At 49.4% G+C, this 22,643-nt stretch overlaps 2 protein-coding genes across 5 annotated transcripts in view; both read right to left on the bottom strand.

Moving 5' to 3' along the window:
- The window catches only part of LOC147613264 (uncharacterized), a 229,187-nt gene that overhangs the window by 13,858 nt on the left and 192,686 nt on the right, over positions 1 to 22,643 (bottom strand). The window lies entirely within an intron of this gene.
- On the bottom strand, positions 16,023 to 18,857 carry LOC147613266 (uncharacterized). Its single transcript, XM_086782548.1, has 4 exons — positions 18,633 to 18,857; positions 17,065 to 18,519; positions 16,660 to 16,981; positions 16,023 to 16,537 (listed from the first exon to the last, which is right to left on the bottom strand). Exons 1-4 carry the CDS (start codon positions 18,734 to 18,736, stop codon positions 16,076 to 16,078), a joined length of 2,343 nt encoding a protein of 780 aa, XP_086638674.1. The 5' UTR covers positions 18,737 to 18,857; the 3' UTR covers positions 16,023 to 16,075.

Here is a 22,643-nt window from a genome sequence, read left to right as displayed (position 1 = left end):
GGCCAATAAGGGTCTCCTCACCCACCCTTGCTCAGGCCCCCAAGGCAGCAACTAGTAGGGGAGACATGTCTCAACTCCTGGAGGGGGAACAGGATGGTGAGACAACATTTCACACCCCCACGAAGGCACCAAAAGACCGAGGGAAGGAATCATGTCCCCTGGCTCACGAAGGATTACGAAGATGGCCCCACGAGACGAGGCCCTTTATGAGGAGATACAGCTTCACATAAGGACAGAGATGAAGACCATGGATTCTCTACCCAGGATGTCCCCCAAAATCTGAATATATTGGGTTTCTTTTTGTAATGCTTCATCATTACCTCTTTACCCTGCTTAGAGCGAGGGGATTTGCTTTTGGTATACTAATGTAGGCTATCTTTGTCTTCCAAGAAAGACATGACCTTTGAGTCTCGCAAAAATGATGCTTGTTAAGCCTCTGAGCCATGCTTGTTGAGTCTTTGAGTCCTTTAAGCCATGCTAAGTGGCCTTTAAGCCATGCTTACTAGCCTCTGAGTTTGAAGTGGGGACCATGTCTTGTTTCTTTGCTAGTGTTGAAGTTTTAAGGACTATTTTGAAGGCTATCCAAACATTACCTCCATCACTCTGAAGGGAGGTTTGTTGGGTATTTCGGAGTCTAGTAGTGTGTCCAATGGTGTGAGCACCACCCCCTTAGCGTGTGAACAACCCTCATTAAGGTCTAGGTCAAAAGATGAGGCTTGATGCCTATAAAAGCATGTACTTGGGTGGTTCCATTACAACAATGAGTATCATTTGAGTTGTGCAACATATCTCTCTTGTGGTCTCTCTCTCTCTCTCTCTCTCACGATGGATACTCATCTTTCTCATGGGGTACGGTGTGCTATTGGTCAGATGCGCACATCCTCACACCAGCTAGAGATTGAAACTGGCAGATTCAGAGGAGTACCAGCTGAGGCCAGGATTTGTCAGCTGTGCCAGATGGAGCCAGAGACAGAGTTACATTACATATGTCACTGTCCGGTATATTATGAGATACGAGGCCGTTTTCACTGCCTGTTCAGAGAGGGCTTTGGACCACTTTCTAGAGTCATGAGATACCAGGATCAGAGATGCCTCGGATTGTACTTGCTAGAGCTGCGTAGACATAGAGAGGGTCTCCTGAGAGGGAGGGGATCAGAGAGGGAGAGACACCTACAGAGGCAGATTACAGACTTCTTTCGACCGGAGATTGAGCAGTCAGGTCAGCAGGCATTGCAGCTAGCCCCAGAGTACCGCCGCACCAGAGGTACACTGATTGATCGGGCTATAGAGCTGGGGCGGTCCAGGCGCCCCAAGATGAGAGGTCCATCTCGACACCGGCGGAGACTACAACAGAGGATCAGGACCATACTAGCACGGCATGGGAGACATCCAGTCAGAGTACTCACCATGGAGGACATTGAGGATATCCGCCATCGACCGATGAGAGACATCTTTGGATAGTGATGTGTATGATGCTTACCTTTGTTGCTGGAGTTTTCCTCCCACATGTTATCCATTAGGAGCTCTTGGTACCGTACTTTTCCTCATAGTTGTTTCAGTTTCAGTTAGTTGTTTAATTGTTTTTAGCTTTCCTTACACAGACATTGTATCAGATCCACCAATTGTTGTAACCTTTTTGGTCTCATAGGTCATTTTGGCCTTTTGAAGACGTTAATATATCATTTCATTTCATTTCATTTCATTTCTCTCTCTCTCTCTCTCTCGCCTACCCTGACACAGGAGGGGGTTACACTTCAGCACACTGCGGACCTTCGAGCCAGACGGAGACCAAGAGCACCAAGCTACCAGACTCCCAGACTACATAAGAGGGAGATCACAGAGATACGGGCTCGACATCAGCACCATATCCAGGAGCGGCTAGCTCACTTACACACACACCCGGAGATCATGCTCCGAGGTATTTTGCCTCGCCATCGCCTATGTATCACATATTACACCCCCATTATGGTACTGGTTGGAATTAGACAGATTTGCATTGCATTCTTGTATACCCTACGCATATAGGTTGCATACTGAGCCTCTAGCAGTAGTGCTCCATCCATCACACCCCCCCACTAGCTCAGTACTTTCATAGTTTATTTCATGTTCATTTTGTCCCTTTTTTTTTTCTGGACATCCAGAAGACATTGACTCTTGTACATTGATTTGTCTCATAGGTCGAGTTCGGCCTGTAGCTTTCTTTCTTTCTTTCTTCTCTCTCTCTCTCTCTCTCTACCATCTACTTCACACATGACATGGCAGACATATACACTGGCAGAGTAGAGGATGGACTCCTACTCATGGATCCCCTGGCATCTATGGATACCATTACAGCCCAGCTCGCATCACTCCTACACACGGCTGCATTACAGAGCTTCCCACATCGTGTACACTCAGGAGAGCCTGCGAGACCTGGGACTATGCCCCAGAACAGATGGTATGATGACGAGTGCAGAGCCCTATACTCACGACTCCGCATACAGAGAGCCTTGGGAGCCATCACAGAGCAGGAGTCGAGGAGAGAGATGAGGAGACTTACTCGCCGCAAAAGGCGGGCCTTCGCAGAGATACAGGAGCTAGAGATCTTTCATTTCTTCATGAGTAGAGATAGCCCTGTCTCATGGCGGCACTTCAGAGAGCCCCGGACCCCGACGCCTATTGCAGACCCACAGACATGGCACACATATGCAGAGGGTCTATACCATGCCCCACAGCAGCCACCTATACCTCAGCCACAGGAGCCTCGACCTACCACAGCTAGCTTCTTTACCCACTCGATGGTACAGGAAGCTATCCGCCGCCTACAGCATGGACGGGCCGCCGACCATATGGGCCTGCAGGGTGAGCATCTCATATATGCAGTAGATTCTTTAGCTCCTTTTCTTGCACACCTGTTTAACAGGGCACTAGCAGAGGGTTTGCCTGCGGAGTGGACGATGCACACCATTGTGCCGATTCACAAAACAGGGGATATGCTCGATCCGAGCAACTACAGGACGGTTATGGTTGGCCACGTGCTAGCCAAACTCTATGGTGCAGTGCTGGAGCAGGAGCTTAGCTTATATGCTGAGCGAGCAGGCTTACGCTCATCAGGGCAGGCAGGCTTCAGGAGAGCTTTCTCTACCACTGACCATGTATTCACTTTGAGATGTATGATTGATCAGGCCAGAGTGAGGAAGAGAAAGCTCTATTGCTGCTTTGTGGATTTCCGCAAGGCATTTGACACAGTACCACGAGAGAGGCTCTTTCAGCGCCTGCAGTCTCTTGGCATACCAGCAGATATGACATGGGGCATCTATGCATTATATGAGCAGGTTTTTGGGCGAGTCAGATGTCCAGGAGGTATGTCCGAGACTATTGCTAGCACCATTGGTGTGAAGCAAGGATGCCCACTTTCCCCCACGCTATTTGGGTTATACATTGATGAGGTGGCTGACTTCATTACACGGGGAGGCGGGGATGGAGTGGATTTAGCAGGTACCTCAGTACATATTATGCTCTATGCTGATGATATTGTATTAGTGTCTGAGTCCCCAGGTGGTCTACAGCAGCATCTACATGCACTCCATGATTTCTGCACGCAGAGGGGTCTTACTGTGAACCTTGGGAAAACCAAGGTTATGGTCTTTCATACATCGAGACAGGGCAGGAGTCAGCTGACATTCACTCTCGCAGGATGCCAGGTGGAGGTGGTGACATCATACGTGTACCTAGGGGTTACCTTCTCTGCAGCAGCCACACGCTTTACCATGGGTTCAGCAGCCAGAGCTAGATTGACACGGGGATATGCAGCATTGGCTATGCTAGAGAGACAGTGCCACCAGGCACATTTTCAGGAGCCCCGGACGAAGGGGTGGCTATTTGACACATTAGTCACACCGGCATTGATGTATGGAGCAGCAGTATGGGCGCCAGGCCTTGCTACTCATTGGTGGACACAGATAGAGAGACCACAGGCCCTCATGATGGCACGCATGATACGCAGCAAACCGTCAGTACCTCATGACATTATCCGAGCAGAGTTTGCTGCGCCTCCTATGATGGTAGAGGCCATATTCCAGACTATATGCCTGCTAGACAGATTCAGAGAGATGCCACATGACAGATTATCATACAGAGCTTTTCAGGCATCTAGACAGTTGGCTGAGGCAGGAGACAGAGGATCATGGTATGCACAGGTCACACATTGGTTCTCACAGCATGGCCTAGACATGGATCATCTACCACCATTCCAGTATGACAGGGATGCACCACATATCCGTCTCTCTCATAGTGAGAGGAACAGAGTATTGAGACAGGATCTATGGCAGCTCTATACACGAGAGACATGGATATCGCCTACACAGCCTCTTCCACCGAAGATGCTATACTACAGAGATCACTTCATGAGTATCACTGATGATGGATTTATAGAGAGGCCTAGATACATGGAGGGCTTTTTACCACACGGCTCCCGAGTGGCTATTGGTCAGCTCAGAGTTTCATCACACCGATTGGAGATTGAGACTGGCAGAGCAGCACGGATTCCCCGAGAGGAGAGGGTATGCAGATTGTGCAGAGAGGAGGTGGAGAGTGAGGAGCATTATGTATGCAGATGCAGAGCATATACAGCCATCAGAGAGAGATATCCCATTTTATTCAGAGAGCCACATTCCCTACGCCAGATCTTTGAGACAGCAGACCAGCGCATACTAGGGAGATACATTCTAGACATACAGCGCCACAGAGAGACATTATTACAGGCTCAGACAGCTCCAGAGGGGGGGCGACAGACACAGATTACTACATTTTTCCAGAGATCCATACCCCTCCCAGCCCCTACACGGCAGGGGATTACTCTCCAGAGAGCAGAGACACTTAGAGCCCGCAGGAGACAGAGGACACCTGGCTTTCGGACACCACGCCTATACCAGAGAGAGATGACAGAGATCAGAGCTCAGTTTCACAGAGAGGGTGCGGAGCGACTGGCTCGCTTCAGAGCACACCCAGGCATGTTCTTCAGGGAGCTGTGGACACCCCCTTCACTGATGTATACCATTTTATACCCCCAGTATGGTACAGGATGGAGCTAGCTAGGTTGCATATCATGATTGTATACTCCATGCATATAGCTTTGCATTCTCCTAGTAATAGAGCTCCATCCCCTGCACACCCAGATTCAGCTTTTTTATTCAGTACTTTTTCATTTTGTTGGGATGACAGAGGATACCCCATACAGGTACTCCGATTTGTCTCATAGGCCGAGTTCGGTCTTTTGGAAGACGTTAATAAAATCTTTCTTTCTTTCTTTCTTTCTCTCTCTCTCTCTCTCTCTCTTTAACATTTTCAGTCCTTTCTTTTCTTTTCCAGATAGTGTATCAGATGTCATATGGTTGTAACTTTGGTCTCATAGGTCACTTTGGCCTTTTGAAGACGTTAATATAACATTTCATTTCATTTCATTCTCTCTCTCCCTCTCTCTCTCTCTCTCAACATTTTCATGGATTGAACCTCCTCTCTCTTTGAATCCTCATCTGTCTTTTCCACACTCACATCATGGATATCTTCCACCCTCCATAGCTCTTGCACTCTGATTCTATGGATACATGTTAGCTTGTATGGCTATGAAGAGCTTGCTGCACGTGGATACAACACACACAGATAGAGCAGAGAACTTGATGAGCACAGATAGAGCTTAGAGTTGTCAATGAAACTCATACATCAATGTGTTTGAGAGAGTTTCATTAACTAAAGTAAAATCCCCTACATCAAAGGTGAAAAGGGATCCAACCATAATGTGCCATGTGTCCCTATGAAGGTGTGAGTGTCTCTAAGGTTTAAAAATCACTCAAACTAAAATGCTTTAAGGCCTAGTGTGCCTAGCACTAATACCTCGTAACTCCTACATACAATTCCACTACAAATGTGCATATCTCCTACGAATCGCCCATGTAGTGAAAATGTATATGTATAGAGTAGATACATCCCCAAAAGAAATCAAGCCCAAGCTTTGCAAAAAGCTTCAAACTTCTCACAACGCAGTGCCATGGTGAAGAGATTTGCTAGGTTGTCCCGTGATGGACAATATCACCTGCATGAAGCCTCTCCCGCAGGTAATGATAATGTACCTCTATGTGCTTGGTCTATGCATAAAAAACTTGATTCCAAGGAATAGCCATAGCACTCTGGGTGTTTGTAAGTAGGGAAGTAGCACCCTACTGATGGCATGCATACAAGTCACCAAGTAGCCTCCTCAACCATATGCAGTCAACCGTGGCTGTAAAGACTGCTCTGTACTTAGCTTCACATGAAGATGTCGCCACTATAGGTTGCTTTCTGCTGAGCCATGAGATGGAAGAATTCCCCAACAAAAAGCAAAAACCACTGGTCGACTATCGTGTATCAAAGTCACCATCCTATTTTGGGTCACTGTAAGCGCAAAGCTGAAAATAACCCCCGCCCCCCCCCCCCCCCCCCCCCCCCCGCGGCATAGAACAATCCTTAAGTGTAAGGTATTTGAAAATGCGCTTGACAGCTTGCCAATGCTTAGTCCCTTGGCTATGCATTAATTTGCTCAACAGGGAAACACCATAAGCTATATCTCGCTGTGTCGAACACTAATATATAAGGCATACCACAGCCTGGCTATACATGGTAGCATCAAGAGGCTCACCTACATTGAAGCTATTAAGCTATATACCTATCTCAACTCATGTGGCAATAGGTTTGCAATCCTCCATGCAAAGCCTTTTTAAAGGCCCCCAAACAAACTTTGATTGAGACATAACAATGCCACCATCTTGCCGCATACACCGTGTGCCCAAATAGAAATGCAACCAACCAAGATTTGTCATCTCAAATGCCTTCTGCAATTCACCATTGAAAGCTGAAATTTTCAGCTCACTATTCCCTATCAAGATCACATCATCCGCATGTCTGATCGATCTCTCTGCACATAAAGAGTACTCTCAGAGGGACTATTCTGGAATCCCTGGCTGGCCAAATGTGCATGAATCTTTTCATACCAAGCTTGAGGAGCTTGCTCGAGACCATAGAGTGCCTTCTTTAAAAGACACTTTGCTTTCACGTCTTAGAACCACAAAGCCTAAAGGTTGTTGTACATACACCATGTCCAACTGGTGCATACTCCAACCATGGTGAGCTGCCAATGCAGTTACTGTTCGAATGGTGTCATTTTTGAAATCATAGTCTATCCCCTTCTCTTGGGAATAGCCTTTAGCACCCAGCCTTGCTTTGTACCTATCAATGGATCCATTCGGCTTGATCTTATACACCCACTTTGTACCAATCACATTCTTGCTTGCAGGCAAGTCCACTTCTTCCCATGTATTGTTTCTTTGAATGGAACTATACTCTTCCTGCATGGCTGTCTCCCAATGCTCATTGCCATGAGCCTCCTCATAAGAGGACGGTTCCTTAGAATCAAACATGCTACCCATGCAAACATTATCCACTTCATGCCTGCTAGATTCATCTCTTCTTGCTGCCCTTGTCCTGCTCTCAAAAGGAGCACCAAGATTGCTTTCTTGAAGGGTATGGATCACCCATCTATGGACTGTTCAAGCCTCTTGTATGGCTGTCCGTTCATCCCTTACAGCTACATCAACTCCTGTATGTCCATAAGGCTCATTTATGGGCTGATTGGATACACCCATGTGAATCTTGAGTAGTCATCAATAAAAGTGACAAGATACAACTGTCCTCCTAAGGATGGAGTCCTCATCGGACTACAAACATCGCTATGTATAAGCTGTAATTTAATTTCAGCTCTCACCACACCATCACGAGGGAAGGCATTTCGATGCATTTTGCCCAAAATGCAGCCCTCACATCCACGATCTGTAGGGATCTCAACATGGGCATACATTCAATCATATTATGCTTTTGCAGACGCATTAACTTAAGTTAGCATGCCCAAAGAGTGCATGCCACAATTCAGCAGCAGGCGGCCCTTAGGCAATAGAGCCCCAGGCCCCGATCTAGATGACCCAGCTACTGGAGAGTGGTGGACGGCTGGCCCGCGCCAGGGCTGCCAGACGACCACCCAAGCTGAGCGTCGTCGTTGCGTGCGCCAGGCTGGTAGATCTCAAGAGGATTTGGTTCTATCAGAGAACCGTTATGAGCATTTATCTCAGGATTTTCCCGTTGGCGACGCGCCCTTGCCAGTCCCAGAGAGGGCCCTCCTGCCCTACCAGTATGGCGACCGATTCCTTGCTAAGATATACCCCCCCCCCCCCCCCCCCCCCCCCCCCCCGCGCTTCCCCCACGAGGGCTCTTCCGCCAGAGTCCCCAGGTGGGGTTCCCTGGATCCTGGGATAGCCAGTGGATTATAGTTTCTTCCGATGTCTGCCGACAGAAAGGACCGACATTTTCAAGGAGACAGTAGCCCCTTTTCGGGTATGTGTGGTTTATCGCCACTCTAGGCCCTGTATGCCAAATAATGGCGCGATGATCTTCTCTTTCCCCTTCAGTGCAGCCCCGGGGACAAAGTGGGATACCAAGATGGTAGAAGCTATCATGTAGGGCCAGGCAGTTGAGCTTTCCCAGCACCTCTTGGATCTTCGCTTCACCAACATTCTCACCCATTTCTAGCCTTTGGCTAGGATGGAGCTTGGAGGTTCAGCTCATCAAGGACAGAGCGGGCAGATGGTAGCCTCCAGCTTGGAGGTGCTCCTTTTTGTCTTCATGCATACTTCCGTCACGATACCTCTTCCCCCCTCTTACAGATACCTCTATTGTGATAAATGGAGTCCGGAGCATGCATACGCTCGCACTTGTACAGAGTGGGGTTACATGGAGGACAAGATTAGTGCCCACCTGGCGTGCCTTCGCCCTCGCACGGATTGTCATTATTCCCCGTCTAAATCCTCGCCCAAGGCTCTTCGAGTGGAGGACAGTTCCACTAGTGCCGCATCACACAAAGACCGATATGCGGATTGTTACATGGAACATTCAGGGTTTAGGGGAGCCTTAGTGCTTTCATAGACGAGGTGTCCTATGAGACGAGCTCCAGAGAGCCATGGTTGGGTGACCCATAGACATTTTATTCCTCCAGGAGCATCACCTCTCAGAGGGGCGCACCCATAGATGCGGGAAGATTCTTCCAAGTAGGAGTCACACTTTCTGCCCCCCATCTTTCGGCCCCTCTAGGACGCAGGGAGGGGTGTGTATTTTTGTCATTGAGCAACTACTTCCAGCAGCATCTGGCTCAGGAGTCATCGTCCCCGGGCGTGCATAGTGGGTTACCATTACTATCGGAGAGGATAGTGTTGGCTTCCTCAACGTTTACGCTCCGAACGCTACTGCAGGTAGAGCCCTCTTTTGGAGCTCAGTATGGCAGGCCCTCCTCAGGCTAACTTTTGGTGCTTGGGTGGTGACTTCAACATGATAGAGGCAGCAAAGGACAGACTTGGGGGTGGCACGGCCACAATTTCAGGAGCAGAGTACTTAGGGGACAAGACCCATGGCATCTTCCAGAGTTTGGGCGTAGCCCTGCGAGCCTTTGCTTCTTGACATCGGATAGGAGGAGCACCGGCCCCAACCTCTAGACTTGACAGATTTTACGTGGATGAGTGGGCCTGTAGCGACGGGGGTATGATTGGTATTTTGGCAGGCACTTCATTTTTTGACCACGCCCTGGTTACTCTGTCCTTAGAGGACCCCTGGAGGCATGACAAACAGATGAGCTCGCAGATCCCGAACAGTCTCATTCACGACCCAGAGATTTGTAGCAGGATAGAGCTGATATGAGCGGGTTTCGATTTTCTTTCAGGCTCTGCTGCGCATACAATGGATGAGGGCTTAGGGGAGATCAACTGTTTCTTGCAGGAGGCAACCTAGAGCCGATTAGAGGGCTTTTGAGAGTAGGAGAGGAGTTTGCAGAGGAGTCTAGCGTCTCTATAGGGGCTTCAAGAGAGGTCCCCGGATAGCCAGTGGATCGAGAGTCAGCTTGCCGCCGCTCGCACGGAGATTAGATCCATAAAGGAGAGGAGGGTGGAGGACAGGTATCATGCCAATTCGGACTCAGTTAGGAGATAGAGTCACAGGGAACTTCTTTGAGATAGCTGACCCCACAAGAGAAGAGACGGTATTTGCAGGTTGCGTGGCCAGGATGGAGTTATTGTTTCAGATCCCTCCCAAGTGAGAGCCATTGCCACGGAATTTTTTCGATCCCTCCTCACTGGTGCCCCAGTTTCTCCACAAGTGGTGGAAGCACCAGAGAGGGTCTAGCGGCACACGAGGGAGGTGCTTCCCCCCTCTCTTTGGTCATTCTTATTGACACCTTTTACTACTGAGGAGTTGGCGGAGGCAGTGACGGCACTTCCCAGGGGAAAGTGCCCGGGGGAGGATGGGCTTCCAGTCTCATTTTTTCATCGCCATTGGGACCTCATGGAAGGTGGCCTCCGTGCTGCCTTCAATGAGATTATGATCACAGGTGCCATGCCAGAGAGGCTCTCAGAGGGCTTGATTCACTTGATTCCCAAGGAGGGTGGTGACAGATTGGAGTTCCGGCAGTGGAGACCCATCACTTTTCTAGGGACAGCCTATAAGATCTTGGCTAAGGCCATCAGCAGGAGGCTACAGCCCTTTCTCCCAGACTTGATCCACGACACTCAGACCGGCTTTGTTCAAGATCGAAGCATTCTGGTCAACATCTTCACCTTCTAGGAGGCGATAGCTTCGGCCAAGATGCAGTAGCAGGACCTCATTGTGCTACTCTTAGACTTTGTCTGGAGGTCACTATGAGCCGGATGGGATTCCCCATGGAGTGGATTCGTGGAGTCTAAGGGCTATACTCAGCCTCACACAACCAGGTTCTCATTCAGGGAGCCCGCGGCGACAAATTCCCCCTCTCCGGTCTGATAGACAGGGCTATCCTTTGGCACCTTACCTCTTCCTAGTCGTTGCCAAGGCCAAAAGTAATTTCCTCTCCGCCCAGGAGATCGTGCTTTAGGGATTGCAACTTCCTCTCCGCACGCAGGAGGAGCTTCTGGACTCAGAGTTTGCAGATGACATAGCAGCTTTCCTTGCAAGAGATGTGGGGAATCTTCAAAGATTCGCAGAGGCGATCGAGGTTTTCTGCCACGCTTCAGGAGCACAGATCAATTGGCACAAGTCGTGTGGCTTTTGGGTAGGCTCAGCACCTACCCCGACTTGGCGACCAGTTCAGGTTTTCAATGGATCCCGAGGGGCACTCCAATTCGATATCTTGGCTACCAGGTTGGCATTGATATCTCTCCCGAGCAGCAGCTATAGCCCCGCTTCTTCTGAGTATTCGGAAGAAGCTTTTATACTGGAGCTCGATGAGGCTTTCCCTAGTAGGCAGAGTGGTGGTGGCGAACCAAGTACTCCTAGCCACCATGTGGTACATCACTTTGTGTTGGGCCTTTTCTTGGGCATGCATTAGCCAAGTTCAGCAATTGATCTGGAACTTCTTATGGGCCGGTAGTGATTGGAGGCGAGCCAGGGCCAAGGTGGCATGGCGAGTGATCATCCAGCCACGTAGCAAAGCGGGTCTTGGCCTCATCGATCCCGCTATTCAGAGCCGTGCCCTGCTAGGCAAGTTGATTGTCAGAGGACTCCTCCCTAGTGGTGAGCCCTAGAAGGATTTCTTATTGGCCCGGATTTCAGCCGCACTCCGAGCCTTGGGGGCCCGTGGTCGCCGCAGAGTACCCGATGGATCTTCACAGAGATGATAGCCCATGGTTTTAGCCCAGCTTTTGAGGACAGATTTGCAACCAGTCTACTTCGGGCTTGGGAGCATCTCATGCCCTCAAACAGATAGTTCCAATTGCCTCAGAGGAGCGGCTCTCGCAGCCTTTGGTTTGGAATCCCCTTGATCCGTTTACACAATGGCCAGATGCTGGGGGCCCGACCGCATGTATCTTGGGAGCCTTGAGCACGCGACCGGCTTGGTCTCTTGGAGACTAGATTGCACACAGACAGTTACCCCTGAAGGAGCAAGAGAGAGGCATGACAGGGATCCGGGGTCGAGATAGGCTCAGCATCCGATATTAACTCAGCTATCCATCAGGAGTGGCTGATGCCTATTCCAGACCCGACCCCCGCAGTGTGGTTAGGAGTGTTTACCAGACACGATATCCTTGTGGCGGTGCATGGAGCAAATGAGGACAGTGGTCTACTCACTTTCTCTATTGGATCTCACGGCACACTAGAGAGATCAGTCCTTCCCTTCGAGGATTTCAAAGACTGCACCTTGCAGAGGATGAGGGTGATCGGTTTTCGGACACGAGCATGGCACATAGATCTAGCACCGGCCAAGGTGGCCAGGGAGAGACTATGGCGGCTATGGATTTGGGAGTCTCACGCAACTGCAGTGGGACCCAAGAGAGTGGACTTGGCATAATCCTGTGGATCGGGAGGAGAGTATGGACGCCCCCTTCTTTGCATATACACTGCGGCTAGGCCGCAGGATCCAGATGCCTAAGAGGGATGGCACACTGGCAGCAACAATGCATTGGCAGTCAGAGGGCCTATCACAGCGCTTCCTTTCAGATTTCAAGAAGAGGCTATGGGACACCTAGAAAGATCACTCTTACTTTGGTTGATGTTACACAGGAGTTCGGCAATCGGTACATGGCTAGCAGTGGAAGGTCGATCAGCGGTGTGGCCACCACCAGGAGTCTCAACGACATTGCCTTTGGGATTGCCCAAAGGCTCAACAGATTTGGCAGTGGATTCTCCGCATCTTCGCTATGGACAGGGCATCGACCCGGATCATCACTTGGGGCACTATCGCTTGGGCCACAGAGGCTAGAGCGATCAAGGCTTATGAGGAGAATGGGGGAGGGCTAGCCCTTCAGGTCTTTCACCATCGCATTGCAGCAGTACCGTATATTTTTAAAATCCTAGAGCTTAGGTACAATTTCATCTATATTCAACAGTTGTTCTCTGAAGTCTTTGACCTTGATAAGATGCTCTCTCATGGAGTCTTGCTCATGCATCTCAAGAATGTCAACCTACCTCTTGAGAAATCCAACCCGTGCCTCATTCCTTGTTTGATGCATAGTACTGAACTATAGCCAAGGTCAAGGCTTATTTTAAAACGCTGGTCCAACCTTGCATCTTTCTCTTGTGCTTCTCACCATATAAACTTTGCTCCAAAGAGATGACCTGCTTCTCATGCTCCTGCATTATGCTTGAGATACATCTTCTCTTTATTGCCTTGCTGTCAGCAGGTCTTCATATTTCTTCTTGTTGGTTTCTGCCAGCTGTTGTCCTCGCTCAGCTTTGAGTGTTTGTGCAGATAGCATGTACCTTGTTGGTGTCTTCCTGGCCAGCCTTGAGCTTTTCATCCATATGACCAAGCCATAGTCACATGGGACGCGAAATGGGGACGGGGAACGGGAAGATGATGCCATCCCCAACATTCCCGAGTCTAAAAATGCCCATCCCCTGTGACTATTGACCAAGCACCACTTGGAAGCTTTTAAGCATGTTTTCCTTCTCTTTCTGCAAGGCCCTTGCCTCGACTTGAGCTTGGCATACCTTGGCATTCAACCCTTGAAGTGCTAGTGCATGGTCTTGGTTACTTTGCCCCCGTTCTTTCTTTAAGTTTGCCACTTGTGTAGTGAGGGAGTCTTCTTATGTCTCCAGCTCTGCAATCCGGATTTTCAGCTTATTCTTCATTGCTTTCGCCGTATATTAGGTTGGAGTAAACTTTTCCTGCTTACATGCCTCTTCTTCAAGCTGCAGCTCATGAGTGATCTGAGCATCCTACATCTTTGCATCTTTAGTATGGTTTTCAGCCTGTCGCTTCTGCATTTTCTCTCTTTGAGCATCTAACTCCTTATGCATGGCAGCCAGCTTAGTACATAAAGAGGTATTGTCATCCTTGTGCTCCTTTACCTTTGCCTTAGCTTGATATTGTCCTGCAATACTTGCTTCAGCCACCCCCTTAAGCACTTTGTCATTGACTTCAGCCACTTCCTTGTCCTTAAGTGCTTTGGCAACCTCCTGCTCTTTTTCTGTGAGAGTGTCCTTCAGTCTCTCTATTACCAGCTTGTGATATATATATATATCACAAGCTGGTAATATATATATATAATATATATAAGTTTCAGCTCAAATAAGAAGTCAAGTGTGCTTGGGTTGATGAAGAAAAAGGTGGGCCTGAAGATTTCAGGTTTGGAGCTAAGACCATGAAGATATGCTCTTCACAAGGTATGTGTGCTCATTACCATTTTATTGCTTGGGAAGATTATTGTAAGGTTGAATTTAAAAAGTCTTTCTAAGGTTCAAAATGTGTGTAGAGCCCTTAGTTGGTGAGAAGGAACTCACATGGTAGGCAAGTGGATGAACTTGCCCAAAAAGAACTCAAATAGAATTGAGTTGGTGAACTGGGCTTATGGAGGGCAATTTGGGGAAACTAACCAAGCAGGCACCAGTCCAATTGAAGAGGAAACTTTGTTAAGAGAGTTACATGCATGGAACCTGGACTACCGAGCTGGAGCTCCCACTTCCCCCCTGTGCACCTGCAGTCGCCCTTGGCCTAGCTTCTTCCTTGCTCCCCCCATCACCTAGCCCTCGGCACCCACCCGGCCTCCTCCAGCCCCTCCCTTGTGCTAGGCGACGCCCTCTTTGACCTGCACGCAGCTCTTTCAGCTGCCGCCCCTGCCCTTCCGCCAGTGCTGCAGCCCACCCTTTTGCCCAACTGAGCCTTGCCAGCCCCACTTTCCCCCTGCACCCCTGTTTTTTGTGTGCACCTTTTTGCCTCTCTACCACACTCCCCGATCCTCTCTAGCCCTCCCTCTTCCATCCCCCATCATTCTCCGAGCAAGTGCTTAGTTTCCGGGTTGTTCTTCATCGGTAAGAGTAGGCGCTTCTGGTCTTCACCTTCCACAAGGACTCCATGGCGGCCGCTCCGTCATCCCCGGCCGAGCCCGCCATCACTTACTCATTTTCAGAAGCGGACCTCTAGCTCTTAACTTCAACAGTATCCTCCCTCGTGGCCTCATCATTGGTTTGGAAGATTGTTGGGAGCCACCTAGCGTGCAAACAAATTTGGGATTTGGTGCAGGCAGCCCTCATCAGCGACGCGATATGCAGCACTCAGGTGTTCTTCTTGCAAGATGGCACCATGGTTTCAACCCGGCATCCAACCCCCTGGTAGGTGGCTTCCCTGTGACAGTCTGCTTCCCTGGCCTCCGGAAGGAATATCACCTACTGATTTCAATCGATTGGATGATCAATTTGGAGTCCCTGCACACGGACACATCAGTGGGGGCCAAGACAACAAGCATCCTGTCCATCAGAGTCGGCATAGCTTTCTCGGAGGAGCTTCCGGAGGTTATTGCACTCTTGAGCCTCAAGGGCGACCCGATTCTTTAACAGCTAGAGTACGTTGTTCTCCAAAGCCAGTGTTTCATCTGCACGTAGATGGGCCGCCTTGCTCGGTTCTGCCCTCGGCATCACGCCCACACAGGACACACCCCCAACCCCCGCCCGAGGCATCCATAGGCGGGACTAGTGAGAGCAGGTGATGAAGGGCCTAAGACCAGGGCCGAGGTTCCTGACCAGCCGACGCCTGCAGCCCAGCCTCCCTCCCAGGCTCAACAGGACACTAGCCGTTAGCAGACAATCTGTTGCAACACTGCAACCCGTCTCCCTACGACGCCGCCAAGGGAGATCACCATGCTGGTGCCCCCCTCCCATAGTTGCCAGGCGTTTCAGAAACGGCAGGTATGAAACGGGTTTCATACGTTTTGAAACGTTTCATAAAAGGTAAGAAACGGGTAAAAAAAGGTTTCATACAAAACAGAAAAAACATGTATATTTTTTACTTGAAATATACAAAAGAAAAAAATATTGACAGAACTTTTAAGAGACCACATTGAATTCATTTCAATAAAAACAGAATACACGTAAGATATCATGATATCACAAATCACGTGGGTGATCACTGATGACTAAACAAAAATCAAAAGCATCACCACGTGGGTGATGATTCATGACTCTAAATCCAAGATCAAAATAAATAACATGTCCAAAGTTCAAACTAAATAACATGTCCAAATAAAATGATACTGGCAGCTGCTAGCTACTATCTGCATCCTCATCTGGATTCTGCATCCTCATGCTCATCCTCATCTGCATCTTCTGCCTCTGCAGCCTCACTCTCAAGGTCACTGCCGGTAGCCGAGTCCTCAAAGGCCTCATCCTCTAGAGGTGCAGGTGCACCACTAGTACTAGCCTCTCGAGAAGATCGTGTAGTGCGAGCCGGAGCCATGATCTCCTCATAGAGCATAGAATAGATGTCTCTCTCCTCCTGAGGAATATCGGGAATCTCCCTGCACTTCATGATATCAATCTTATCTGGATTCACTTGGCGAGGCTCAATGGGATGACCCTTTTGTTCTAGCAATCGGAGATTGCAATGACAAAAGACAAGCCTCTCCAATTGTGCTGAGGACAGTCTATTTCTCTTTTTCGTGTGAAAAAGAGCCCATGTACTCCAGTTTCTCTCACAAGGCCCTGAACTGCAATCCTGGGAGAGAACTCTCAGTGCAATCCGTCTCTACATTGCACAAAAAAGAATGTTAAGTTAGAGTCAAAAAGAGAGTAGCATTTGAATGTAGATTTTGAAAGAATAGGACTCACGAGACAAAGATACAAGATTCAAGAATCAAGAAACCTTACCAAGTTGGGTGTCCCAATACCGTATTTCTCCCACCAAGACACTGGCTCCAACTGTGTCTCCCTGAGCAATGCAGTAGCTCGCCCAAACATATGGCTACCGTTGCGGTAAATGAGAAGCTCATCCTCGAGCTTTCTCATCAGCTGTATATCACCTCCCACTCCCATCAACTTGGTAATGTACTCGATCCATCCTGACTCTAGCTCCTCATTGAGGCATTGCTCCTCATTCCTCCAAAGGGGATGCAAAATGTGAGCAACAGCATGGATTGGCCTATGAAACCAATCCCAACGCCGATTCCAGATCTCCTTAATATCTTGAACTCTGCATGTAACATGTGACACACATAAGAGATCAAGATTTATAAAATAACTCAAAGACTAAAGTTAAAGCCCAAGGGTGAGCACCTGTCACGCGACAAGGTAGTGAAATCATTGAGAGCTTCACCAATTCTGTCCATGAACTCATAAAGCAGCCCAATGGTACTTCCCTCCATGTCTGTGAGCCGAAGGACACTATACATGGGCTGAAGTGCCTTCACAAGTCCCTCTGCATCCTGCCACCAAGTATCTCTCATGACCATATGAGAGAATGCTATAGACTTGGGCTCATCCTTGTCCTCCCATGCTGTCCATTCACGACACACAACAGTGCGTAATAAGCCATGTCGCACTCTCACTAGTCTCTCCACCACAATAAACATATATGCAAACCGAGTTTTGGAGGGCTTTGGAAGCTCAAGATCACTATTGGCCCTGTACATGCTCAAAACCTTTGGCCTCTTTGTGACAAAGTTCACCATGGTAGATGCAGCTGAAAATACATGGCTCACCCAATCAAGCTTTCCCACATCCTCAATCATCAAGTCAAGGCTGTGTGCTGCACAAGGTGTCCACACAATCTTGGGGAACTCCTCCTCTAACATCCTGCCCATGGATACACAATTGGACCCATTGTCCGTGATCACCTGCACAATGTTATCAGGCCCAATTTCATTGATTGCCTGGCGCATGTGGGACATAATGAACTCCCCTGTAACCACTATCCCTGGCACCGATGCATCTATGGCACGAATGAACATTGTGCCTTTGCAGGAGGACACAAGCATGTTGTACACATTTCTCTTCCGCGCATCTGTCCATCCATCACAAAGCAAAGTACAACCATACTTTGCCCAAGTGGCCTTGAGAGGCTCCATCTCCATCTCCACAGCCAGTTGCTCCTTGCGAAGCTCAGTAGTGCGCAATGTCTCGTAGGAGGGGCCATCCCACTCACACCCAATGCGGGAGATAGCTCTCATTGCCTTCTTCCATCGAGGAGTCCTGACAATGTGGAAGGATAATCCACATTGAATAAACAACTTCATCAACTCCCTCGTTGCCTCTTTCATGGCAGCCTTTTGCATCCCTGCCTGTACAAGTCCTTTCTTGAACACTGGAAGACTAGTTCTTTTGGCTCGAGGTGCCGAGCTAGAACCACCTGCAACACCACCTGCAACCTCACCACTGGTATCTTCCTCTCTGATACTGCGAGTCCTCTTGGAGACACTTTGACGTGCTTCAGGCTCTCCCAGATTGGGGATATCCTCAAGGGGAATACCTAGCTGCATGGCCTTCCAAGCCTTGAGGCTATCATAGATTTCTTGTGGCACATGCTTACATGGCCCAATGCCGAAACCCTTTGTTTGTGAGAAATGTGCCTTCAACCTGGTGACACTGCCATGGTGCTTATCAGCACAAAAGTTGCATTTCCACTTTCCGGAGCCTGAGCCACCATATCTAGACTCGAAGGTGACATTGTTCCAAAGAGAATCACCTGTTCGAGGCATCCTACAAGACGAGGATAAATGCAGATTGTTGGCCCTGCAAGTGCGACACCGTGGAAGATATGCCATAAATATTGATGGAAGAGAAAAAGGTGTGCTGTTTTGTGAGTTGTGCAGAGAAAACCAACTTAAAGCAAAACAGGACTTTACCCCTTTGGAAGACCTCCACAAGGCCCAAGGACACCAAGGAGCTGGGGGTCGACAGATGCGATGGAAGGACAAGAAGGATGGCACGCAAATCGGCGAACTCGCATGCGGCGGCCACTGGGAAGCGTGATAATATGCGCCGTACGAATCCAAGAAAGAAAACGTTTTTTAAGGTTTTTAAAAACTGCATGTTGTATGAAACGCGTTTCATACTGTACGAAACGTTTAGAAACGTTTCGTACGTTTCAAAAGTGTATGAAACGCGTTTCTATGCAACACTGCCCCCTCCCCCCCCTCTTCCCCCTGGAGTGCTGCAAGTGAAATCACCATGCTCTCGCACACTCCCCCCGCCCCCCCCACACACACACACACTTTTGGGTAATGGATTAGGGTTCCCACTGGCCAGTGGCAGCCGTTGTGAGCATTTAGTTCTTGGCAAGGAGATGGATGATGTGGCCACCCCCCGCATTGTCCAGGAGATCCTTGCACTTTTTTGCTTGTCCGCCAAGTTTCCCCCGCCCCCCCAATCCTCCCTTGTGCATTCTCCCTGCCACTTTTGACCCTCACATAAGTCCGCCCGGCAAGGCCACGGATACATCAAAAAAGAACGTGTGGAGATGACTATTGTAGCCTCCCCAATGACTTCCCTTTCCCCCCGAGACTACGGGTGGCCCCCCTCATGATAGGGGCGCCTGTGGACTATGGTCTCCTAAGATGCCTTCTAGTTGAGGCTGGAGAGTTCTTCGAGATTGCGACGCTAAGGGGGAAAGAGAGTACCACCGCTCCACTACCTTGGGTGTGATGGAAGAACCCCCCCCCCCCCCCCCCCCCCCCGCGCCCCCTATCCTCCCTTGTGCATTCCCGGCACCCCCCTGTGGGAAGATCTTGCTTGGACGTAGCCTTACCTTTTGGTCCCCTGGGTTTCCTCGACATTTATGCCCCCAATAGGGTGGCAGGACGGACTCAATTTTGGGCCTTCGTGAGGCAAGCAGTTCCCTAGGCAGATTTTTGGTGTGGAGGTGGAGATTTTAACGTGATGGAGGACCCAAAGGACAAGAAGGGAGGAGGCCTCAATACTATCACATAGAGTGAGTACACGGCTTGGGTCCTCTCCCTGAGGGGCCAGGATCCATGGCACTTACCAACGTTTGGTCACACACCGAGAAGCCTTCCTTCTCTAGCTCAGCCCAGAGGATACAGGGACCAAATCGCTCATGCATTGACAAATTTTATGTGGATGAGTGGCGTGCAACAGAGGTGGCTTGATTGGTATTCTCGCAGGAACCACACTGTCAGATCATTCGCCAGTTGTCTGGAGGACACATGGAGACCAGAGCGTCACAAGAGTATACACATCCCTGACTACTTGGTCCAGGACCCAGAGATTGCCAGCAGAGTCGAGGAGATTTGGGAGTCTCTCACTTTTAGGCTAGGAGAGGTGGCCACAACGCTCGACACTGGACCATAGGACATGAGCACCCTTCTCTAGAGTCCACCTCGGGCCATGCTCACCATGTTAAAAGATTAGGAGAGGAGTCTCCACAGGGGCCTAGCCTCCCTCCAACGCCTAGAAGAGAAGACCCTAGACAGTCCATGGGTGGAGTCTCAGCAACCCGCACAAAGATCCGATCGATCGAGGATACTGCGGTGTATCGATACCATGCCAAGGCCTCCTTTTGGACTCAAGCAGGGGACAAGGTCACTCATGATTTCTTTGAGCCAACATGCCCTCACCGTCGCAAGAGACGTAATTTGAAGGCTGAGGAGCCTAGACAGTACCATAGAGGAAGATCTCCTTTTAGTAGATCCCCTCACCCCATAGGTGGAGGTGGCAAGGGAGAGTTTGGCAACATACACGGGAGGTGGTGCCCCCAAACCTCCAAGCCCTCTTCTAGAGGACAAGTGTCTAGGCGAGGATGGCTTGCCAGTCACTTTCTTTCTGCGCCACTGGGATCTCTTGGAAGACAGTTTCATGGCCACCTTCAATGAGATCATGGCCTCAAGACACATGCTGGAGGGACTCTCCGAGGGCTGATTCACTTGATTCCGAAGGAGGGTGATGACTGCTTGGAGATTCAATAGTGGCGCCCCATCACCCTCTTGGGAAATGCATAGAAAATCCTTGCCAAATCCATCAGTCATCGATTCCTGCAACCTCATCTCCCCACGTAGATCCATGGCACCCAAACCGGCTCCATCTAGGATAGGAGCATCTTGGATAACATCTTCACCTTTTGGGAGGCAATAGCTTTTGCCAGGTTTTGCAGGGAGGACATGGCCTATGACAGAGTTTCTTGAAGGGCACCATGCTTAGGATGGGCTTTCTTGCTAGATAGATTAGAGGTGTCTCCGCCCTATATTCAACAACTCATAGCTAAGTTAGATACCTCGGGTGTCAGGTTGCATTTGACATCTCATCCGAGCAGCAGCTAGCTAGCCTTCCTTTTTTCCCTGAAAAGAGATCCTTCTATTAGTTACCAAGAAACAACCACACGGGCTAATTACAACCTCGATTACATAAAGGAGGGGCCTACCTCTATAATGCCAGGTGGGTTCACCACTACGTATAGTGAGAAATGAGCCATGTAGCCAAGTCCATAGGAAGGCCTCAAGGCACTTCCACATGAGATTAGAGCCACCCTAGAGTTTCTCACAGTGCCCACAAAGAGTGTGAATGATGTCGAGCCATATGCTCCGAATAGACTCCGTTCATGGAATGAGGGTGCCCTCAATGGCCTCGCTGCCTGCAAACAAGCACGCCAAATATGCCACGCAACATTACTGTTGCAAATCTCCCATCTCTGGCAAGATCCTGGAGTCCAGTGAACAATAGAGGGGACCGAAACTGGAACTATCGAGATCCAATCTGTAGTGTCAGTCCTCCACCATCCTCCTCATATGCCATGGCAATCTCAGTGTCGGTGGCCCGAGCCACCGTGCCCCATTGTGGGGTGTGTGTGTGTGTGTCGCGGGGTGCGGGGGGGTTGTGTCCATAGTAAAGATGCGGAGAATCCTCTAGCAAACCTATTGAGCCTTTGGGTAATCCCAAAGCCAATGAGGATGGGACTCTTGTGGATGGCCACACCTCGAACAGGCTACAGATTTACCTTTGATGGCCAAACAAGAGCCAACTACTAAGCTAAGATGGGCTACTTGCCATAGAAAGAGAATCTTCCATGGCTGAAAAATGTTCCACAACCTCTTCCAGGCCACCTTGCCCAGTGGAGGGTCGATGTGCCAGCCATGTGTGTGAAAACCAATCACCCGCACTCTCTACAAAAAGTACATCCGCTGAGATCCTCAGAAAGGGGCTCTTCTCTGACAAGTCTGCCATCAAGTCCAATGGAATAAGTGAGGAGACCTGAGCTCTTATCCGCACCATGAATTGCTAAAGGTATGTCATGTTTGGTTAACACTCCCACCCACCGCGGGAGAGGGGGTTGCGGGATCAGGGTAAGTCACTTTGGGGGACGGAAGAATCAATGCCAAGGTTAAGTCTGTCACCATTTGGCCACCCAAATGGTCCACCCTTGTTTTCTCAATATTATGTGTATGCATTGAACTGGCGTCCATGGCTGTTGGTTTATGCTTATGCATGGGATTGATGCCTATCATGTGATATTGTGGACATGATCTTCCGCTGGGACTTCATGTGTTCATGCCAGGAATGTCATGTTTGGGATAAGATGTTCCGTTGGGACTTGTGCCTATGTGTACATACCCGGAAATTCCTGGAGGATTGGCTTTCTGTTGGGACTTGTGCCTGTGTACATGCCTAGAAACACTTGGAGGATTGGCTTTCCGCTAGGTCTGGTACCTTGTGTACTTGCCTAGAAACGTCACCCGGGTATAGTCTCATGAACGGAGATTGTCCATACCAATGTTGTATTGCATAGCATCTTTAGGTGCTTGCTTCCAAATTAAATTCGCATGCTGTTTTAATGCTTGCATAACCAATGTGTAGTTCCGGGTAAGGGGATGCCCGCCCGTGAACCATGCGTGTGATGTTGCATG

The sequence above is a fragment of the Cibotium barometz genome, chromosome 44 (assembly GCF_041138505.1).
Source record: "Cibotium barometz isolate CiBa-2024 chromosome 44, ASM4113850v1, whole genome shotgun sequence".
NCBI classification, from domain to species: Eukaryota; Viridiplantae; Streptophyta; class Polypodiopsida; order Cyatheales; family Cibotiaceae; genus Cibotium; species Cibotium barometz.
Note: the sequence above shows the minus strand (reverse complement) of the source record. Positions and strands in the feature narration are given on the sequence as shown.

Bases quoted from the DNA above. Each gene is read 5' to 3' on its own strand.
- LOC147613266 (XM_086782548.1), bottom strand. From the start codon at position 18,736: ATGCGAGTTCGCCGATTTGCGTGCCATCCTTCTTGTCCTTCCATCGCA. The intron at 18,520-18,632 runs GTAAAGTCCTGT...TCGCACTTGCAG, and splicing joins TGTGGAGGTCTTCCAAAGGG to GGCCAACAATCTGCATTTAT. The intron at 16,982-17,064 runs GTGCTCACCCTT...TGTTACATGCAG, and splicing joins ACTACCTTGTCGCGTGACAG to AGTTCAAGATATTAAGGAGA.